General features: G+C 45.3%; 1 protein-coding gene across 1 annotated transcript in view; it reads right to left on the reverse strand.

Moving 5' to 3' along the window:
* Positions 1-8,092, reverse strand: part of LOC149431632 (PH domain leucine-rich repeat-containing protein phosphatase 2-like) — a 59,165-nt gene extending 51,073 nt beyond the window's left edge. Inside the window, exon 1 of the mRNA XM_089665449.1 lies at positions 7,975-8,092. Within this exon, the coding sequence (XP_089521575.1) occupies positions 7,975-8,073 (99 nt within the window). The 5' untranslated portion in view covers positions 8,074-8,092. The remainder of the gene's footprint in view (positions 1-7,974) is intronic.
* Positions 8,093-8,610: the final 518 nt, after the last annotated feature.

Consider the following 8,610-nt stretch of genomic DNA (forward strand, 5'->3'; position numbering starts at 1 on the left):
GCGGCCCAATACTTTTGGCAATATAGTGTATACCTGTCCATGGCAGAGAAAGGGCTAATGTGGGTCTAATGTCTAAAACGCCAGTCAGGGAGATTTACCTTCTCTATTGGCCCTGGGGCCCATAGAGCGATTTTAAACCCACAGAAGGTGAGAAATAATCTTCCAATGGAGACACCTGTCCCAGTGACTCCAACAGGGTTGTTCTCCTCACTTTGGAGAGATTTCCATTCGTTTCCTATAGTGTCTCCAAGAAGAATGGTCCAACCTTCCCATAGACACCCTCCTAAACCTTGTGGATGGCCTTCCCAGAAGAGTTGAAGCTGTTATAGCTGCAAAGGGCGGGGCCAACTCAATATTGAACCCTACGGACTAAGACTGGGAGGGCCATTAAAGGTCATGTGTGTGGAAAGGGCGGGGCCAACTCAATATTGAACCCTACGGACTAAGACTGGGAGGCCATTAAAGGTCATGTGCGTGGAAAGGGCGGGGCCAACTCAATATTGAACCCTACGGACTAAGACTGGGAGGCCATTAAAGGTCATGTGCGTGGAAAGGGCGGGGCCAACTCAATATTGAACCCTACGGACTAAGACTGGGAGGCCATTAAAGGTCATGTGCATGGAAAGGGCGGGGCCAACTCAATATTGAACCCTACGGACTAAGACTAAGGGGCCATTAAAGTTCATGTGCGTGGAAAGGCTGATCAGAGTTCCCCCATACATCAGTGTACCCATCAAAGTCCCCACCATACATCAGTGTCCCCATTAGAGTTGCCCCATACATCAGTGTCCCCCCATACATCAGGTCCAAATCAGAGTTCCCCCATACATCAGTGTCTCCACTAGAGTTCCCCCATACATCAGTGTCCCCCCATACATCAGGTCCAAATCAGAGTTCCCCCATACATCAGTGTCTCCACTAGAGTTCCCCCATACATAAGTGTCTCCATCAGTGTCCCCACTAGAGTTCCCCCATACATCACTGTCCCCATCAGAATCACCCCCCCCCCCCCCCACATCAGAGTTTCCCCATACATCAGTGTCCCTACCATACATCAGAGTTCCCCCATACATCAGAGCTCCCCCCCACTCTGAGTCCCCCCATAAAAACGGAGATTCTAGGCCTGAGCATACAGGAAAATTTTTGGGTAGGGGGTTAAGAGGTTAGGGGTTTTTTGTTAGGGTTAGGATGTGGATAATAATATTATTAATAATAATAATAATAATAATAATAAAAATAAATAACAACAATCTTGCTATTATTAGCACCCTAACAAAAAACAAAATTACATAATAATAATGTTAATATTAAAAATACCTAATTTTTTTTCAAAAATTAACAAATATATATATACATATACACACACGATAATAAAAGATTATTATATCATTAATACTTTTTTAGGGTTAGGGGGCAAAGATTAGGGGTTATTATATTGTTGTAATAATTAAGAAAAATTTTAAAAATAATTTATATATATATAATTATTTTTTTTTTTTTAAATTATTACACTATATATATATATATATATATATAAATTTTAATTTTAAATATATATAAAAAATTTTGGGTAGGGGGTTAAGGTTATGGGTTATTTATTCATTTATTTATTATTGCCCCCCCCCCCATACAACAGGGTCTTCACCAGCGTCCCCCCCATACATAATGCGTGCCGTGCTTATGACATGCACTGTTAATCGCACCTCAGACGTGGCGAGCAGACGTGTATTTTCTCAGGCATGAATAACGCATTAAAATGTGAGGTTAATAAAAGGTGTGAAGTTTAATGCTTAAAAAAAAAAAAAAAAAAAGCTACTTTGGCGCATATGTGGAATGTAGGGCAGCCCATTCATTTCAGTGCATGTAACCCAAAACGTGCAAAAAAAAAAAAAACGCATATTCGCGGCTGTTGGAAGGGCGGTAAAGACATTTGTGCCACATTTTTACCACCCTCCCCCTTCCACTTCCCTGTAAGATGCTTTCACCCTGCTATGTTGAAAAAAAAAACCAAACCATGGTAAAGTGAAGTAGGGAGATTTCAAAGTTGGGATCATTGCGATCCACGGCTAAAACCCCTTATAGGTGACCATGTTAGATTCACAGAGGAGGTGTGACAATTACCGCCCATGATCTGACGTTTGTGGTGATAGCTCACATGTGTGGGAAGATCGCGATCTGCGTGTGTATGGGACCGACTCGTGTGTTTGCCTTTGCAAGCAAGCACGGGGGTGGGGGGAGGGGGGGGGGTATTCGGGGGCATTTTAATTTTTGGTTTTTTTATGAATCACTTTTATTGGTGTCACATGGAACATAAACATCCAACAGGCAGTGATGACAGGTCCTCTTTTTTTGGTTTGGTCGGATCAAATGCTTTCCATGTTTAAAAATGGTGCCCTGTGCATGTCTGCATGTATGTATGTCTGTCTGCATTTATGTATGTCTGCATGTATGTATGTCTGTCTGCATGTATGTATGTCTGTCTGCATGTATGTATGTCTGTCTGCATGTATGTATGTCTGTCTGCATGTATGTATGTCTGCATGTATGTATGTCTGTCTGCATGTATGTATGTCTGCATGTATGTATGTCTGTCTGCATTTATGTATGTCTGCATGTATGTATGTCTGTCTGCATGTATGTATGTCTGTCTGCATGTATGTATGTCTGTCTGCATGTATGTATGTCTGCATGTATGTATGTCTGTCTGCATGTATGTATGTCTGCATGTATGTATGTCTGTCTGCATGTATGTATGTCTGTCTGCATGTATGTATGTCTGTCTGCATGTATATATTTATGTCTGTCTGCATGTATGTATGTATCTATGTCTGAATCTATGTATGTATGTATTTATATCTGCATCTATGTATGTAGCCATGTCTGCATGTATGTCTGTATGTATGTATGTCTGCATGCATGTATGTATGTCTGCATGTATGTATGTATTTATGTCTGTATGTATGTATTTATATCTGTATGTATGTATGTATGCATGTATTTATATCTGCATGTATGTATGTAGCCATGTCTGCATGTATGTATGTATGTCAGCATGTATTTATGTCTGCATGTATTTATCTATGTCTGCATGTATGTATGTCTGCATGTATGTATTTATCTATGTCTGCATGTATGTATGTATGTATGCATACATGTATTTATATCTGCATGTATATATTTATCTATGTCTGCATGTATGTATGTAAGCATGTATTTATATCTGCATGTATGTATGTATGTATGTATGCATGCATGTATTTATATCTGCATATATGTATTTATCTATGTCTGCATGTATGTATGTATGCATGTATTTATATCTGCATGTATGTATGTAGCTATGTCTGCATATATGTAGCTATGTATGCATGCATGTATGTATGTCAGCATGTATTTATGTATGTCTGCATATATGTATGTATCTATGTCTGCATGTATGTATGTCTGCATGTATGTATGTATCTATGTCTGCATGTATCTATGTCTGCATGTATGTATGTCTGCATGTATGCATGCTCATTGTTTTCTATACCATAGGGGTTCCGGTTCTCCTCTATAATCAGCCGGTGGAAGCACAGCTGTGTGCTCTGGGGGGCCCTCATGCAGGCTCGCTCCTGAGCCGGTCTGTGTGGGTCCATAGACACGCATTGATGGGTCTAGTAGTTTACACAAAAAGAGAAGGTTCTTTCTTTTCAGCTCACAGGAAGTGGACAAGGACACTGCATTTCTGGCAGGATCAAACGGCATTAGCCTGAAAAGTGACAACTAATGCGGTCACCCCATCCAAGGACATCCAACCTGCGATATATATGACATTTTGTATGTGCATCTTCAGTTCTGACCCCTCCCACAATTACCCCAAACTAAGAAAAAAAAATGCAACTGCTCGATAGTGTGTCTGTGTAGAGGTGGGGAGGAGGCAGCGCAGTAGGCGGCACACCACCGCCACTCACAGTCCTGCTGGTGTCCACTGAAGACGTGAATATGAAATCGCTTCTTTTTTTTGCAGGGCAGATCTTTTCACATGTATTATATCACAGCTCACCAATTCTTAGATGAGGCGCTTGCATTCGTTTTTTTTTTTACATTCTTTTATTTTCACCTGGTGATCCGGCCAGCAAGTCTGTTGTTATTCAGCAAAACAAGCTGTGCTGCAGATGTAGCAGTTCGAGGGTGGAGACAAACCATTGACCACTGACAGGGGTGCTTACAGTGATCAGCTTTTATTTTATACAAAAAACTTTATTTCAAAAGGTACAACAATGTAACTGCTTAGAAAGTGCGAGGTGGGGGTGGCTTCAAAATGTTAGTGTATTTAAATCTGCGAATACATCGAACACCCCCCCCCCCCCGACCGTGCTGCTGTCTGCTCTGCCTCCTGTGCTCCTTCCTCCAGAGTGGGGGCACTCTAATACAGGAGGTGTGTTACTGGCTGGATCATCAGGTTAAAACGGAGGAGAAAAAAAGCCTAAAAAAAGAAAACTAATGCAGCCGGTACATGTAATGATTGGTAAGCTGCAATGTGTGACATTTTGGGTTGAACGCCGCTGAGACACGGGTATATAGATACATTGCAGCTGTATACAGGGGGGAGGAGAACACCTGGACAGGTAGAGAACACCTGGGTGCAGGTATATTACAGTGTCTATGGCAGGGCACACCTGCAGCTGGATTGCCTCTGGTAGCCAATCATCCCATTACACAGGTACAGGCGTGTCTCTACAGCTCCTCCCCCCCAGTACACAGGTACAGGCGTGTCTCTGCAGCTCCTCCCCCCCCAGTACACAGGTACAGGCGTGTCTCTACAGCTCCTCCCCCCCAGTACACAGGTACAGGCGTGTCTCTACAGCTCCTCCCCCCCAGTACACAGGTACAGGCGTGTCTCTACAGCTCCTCCCCCCAGTACACAGATACAGGCGTGTCTCTACAGCTCCTCCCCCCCATACACAGGTATAGGAAGGCAGTCTCTACAGCTCCTCCCCCCCATACACAGGTATAGGACGGTGGTCTCTACAGCTCCACCCCCCCATACACAGGTATAGGACAGTGGTCTCTACAGCTCCACCCCCCCGCACACAGGTATAGGACGGCGGTCTCTACAGCTCCTCCCCCCCATACACAGGTATAGGACGGAGGTCTCTACAGCTCCACCCCCCCATACACAGGTATAGGACGGTGGTCTCTACAGCTCCACCCCCCCGCACACAGGTATAGGACGGCGGTCTCTACAGCTCCTCCCCCCCGCACACAGGTATAGGACAGCGGTCTCTACAGCTCCTCCCCCCTGTACACGGGTATAGGACAGCGGTCTCTACAGCTCCTCCCCCCTGTACACAGGTATAGGATGGCGGTCTCTAGAGCTCCTCCCCCCTGCACACAGGTATAGGAAAGCAGTCTCTACAGCTCCTCCCCCCTGTACACAGGTATAGGATGGCGGTCTCTACAGCTCCTCCCCCCTGTACACAGGTATAGGATGGCGGTCTCTACAGCTCCTCCCCCCTGTACACAGGTATAGGAAGGCGGTCTCTACAGCTCCTCCCCCCTGTACACAGGTATAGGAAGGCGGTCTCTACAGCTCCTCCCCCCCATACACAGGTATAGGATGGCGGTCTCTACAGCTCCACCCCCCTGCACACAGGTATAGGACGGCGGTCTCTACAGCTCCTCCCCCCTGTACACAGGTATAGGATGGCGGTCTCTACAGCTCCTCCCCCCTGTACACAGGTATAGGATGGCGGTCTCTACAGCTCCTCCCCCCTGCACACAGGTATAGGAAAGCAGTCTACAGCTCCTCCCCCCTGTACACAGGTATAGGACGGCGGTCTCTACAGCTCCTCCCCCCTGTACACAGGTATAGAATGGCGGTCTCTACAGCTCCTCCCCCCTGTACACAGGTATAGGATGGCGGTCTCTAGAGCTCCTCCCCCCTGCACACAGGTATAGGAAAGCAGTCTACAGCTCCTCCCCCCTGTACACAGGTATAGGACGGCGGTCTCTACAGCTCCTCCCCCCTGTACACAGGTATAGGATGGCGGTCTCTACAGCTCCTCCCCCCTGTACACGTGTCTGAGAACAGCAGCACCTGTACACAGGTAGATGGAGGTTTCCAGGAATAGATAAGATCTGTGTGCGCTACAGACAGACAGTCACCTGTATACGGCACATTCACTGAGTATATAGAATATAATACACGCATACACACAAGGCACCTGTAATACACGTGACACCCGGACACAGGTACACTGTGGTGTCATGAATACACACACGGCTGCCTGTAGTACAGAGAACACCCAGACACAGGTCCTCATAGATCAGCACACGCATGACACAGGTATACACAGGTCCTCATAGATCAGCACACGCGTGACACAGGTATACACAGGTCCTCATAGATCAGCACACGCGTGACACAGGTCCTCATAGATCAGCACAGGTATACACAGGTCCTCATAGATCAGCACACGCGTGACACAGGTATACACAGGTCCTCATAGATCAGCACAGGTATACACAGGTTTTCATAGATCAGCACACGCGTGACACAGGTCCTCATAGATCAGCACACGCGTGACACAGGTACACCTGAACACAGGGATTCTCTATGAATGCACAGAGCACAGGTGACATCTGGACACAGATATATCAGATCCCAGCACACAGGCATGATCCCAGTATACCAAAAAGATCCCCGTATACAGGTGTATATAGAACAGATCCCAGTATAAAGGCATACATAATATAGATCCCAGTGTACAGGTGTATGTAGAAGAGATCCCATACAGGTGTGTATATATATTATAGGTCCCCGTATACAGGTGTATATATATTATTATAGGTCCCCGTATACAGGTGTATATATATTATAGGTCCCCGTATACAGGTGTATATATATTATTATAGGTCCCCGTATACAGGTGTATATATATTATTATAGGTCCCCGTATACAGGTGTATATATATTATAGGTCCCCGTATACAGGTGTATATATATTGTAGGTCCCCGTATACAGGTGTATATATATTGTAGGTCCCCGTATACAGGTGTATATATTATTATAGATCCCCGTATACAGGTGTATATATATTATTATAGATCCCCGTATACAGGTGTATATATATATTATAGGTCCCCGTATACAGGTGTATATATATTATAGATCCCCGTATACAGGTGTATATATATATTATAGGTCCCCGTATACAGGTGTATATATATTATTATAGATCCCCGTATACAGGTGTGTACATATTATTATAGATCCCCGTATACAGGTGTGTACATATTATTATAGATCCCCGTATACAGGTGTGTACATATTATTATAGATCCCCGTATACAGGTGAATATATATTATAGATCCCCGTATACAGGTGTATATATATTATAGATCCCAGTATACAGGTGAATATATATTATAGATCCCGTATACAGGTGTATATATATTATAGATCCCCGTATACAGGTGTATATATTATAGATCCACGTATACAGGTGTATATATATTATAGATCCCCGTATACAGGTGTGTGTGTATATATATATATATATATATTATAGATCCCAGTATACAGGTGTGTATATATTATAGGTCCCCGTATACAGGTTTGTATATATTATAGGTCCCCGTATACAGGTGTATATATATTATAGGTCCCCATATACAGGTGTGTATATATTATAGGTCCCCGTATACAGGTGTGTATCCATACATTATAGGTCCCCGTATACAGGTGTATATATATTATAGGTCCCCGTATACAGGTGTGTATATATTATAGATCCCCGTATACAGGTGTATATATATATATTATAGGTCCCCGTATACAGGTGTGTATATATTATAGGTCCCCGTATACAGGTGTGTATATATTATAGGTCCCCGTATACAGGTGTATATAGATCTATCGGCACACATGGCCGCCCGCAGTGATCCCGGTGTCATGGACTCGCAGTGGCCGGTCTCCGGTCCTCACCTTCAGCACTCGGATGGCGGCCCCCCGGGCGCCGCTGGTCCGGCTGGGCTCAGGCCCTCCCTCCCCGGGGAGTCCCGGCACCGACCTCCGGCCGTCCATTTCCACGGCTCCGCTGCTGAACGACTGACAGCAGGAGGCCGTCCCCGCCCCCAGCCTGAGCGCCGCGGCCAATGGCGAGCCAGCGAAGCCCACGCTCTGCCAATCTCCATCGAGTCTCCACCCATCTTGCGTAGTAGCCATTCTGCAGGTACTTGTGCCCGTGGCGGCCATGTCTGCTGAGGGCACGGCGGGGGGGAAACTGTCAGCCTCCCTGCCCTTCGCCTGACGTCATTAGAGCGCCGGAAGCAACTACTGCCAGGTAGCTGAGGCATGGATGGCTTCAGCTGGTGGTCAGTGTGGAAGTGGTCGCCTCTTAGGCAATGAAAAGACTCCGTGGTCACATATTGTGGACCCTTACCCTGCCCACCCTTCAACACATAATCATGTAACCCTTCTGCTGCCAGAGCAGTTTTTCATTTGTTACCCCTTGAAAAAAAAAATAATTTTAGGCCTCAAGAGTAGAGAAAACCCCCCAATCAATCATTGCATAATTTCTGAAAGCAGGGACCCTGGAGCATAAAATGGCAGCAGTTCCAA

Source organism: Staurois parvus, unplaced genomic scaffold (genome assembly GCF_062004578.1).
Source record: "Staurois parvus isolate SC_StPar_1 unplaced genomic scaffold, SC_StPar_1.0 ptg002195l, whole genome shotgun sequence".
In the NCBI taxonomy this organism is placed as follows: domain Eukaryota; kingdom Metazoa; phylum Chordata; class Amphibia; order Anura; family Ranidae; genus Staurois; species Staurois parvus.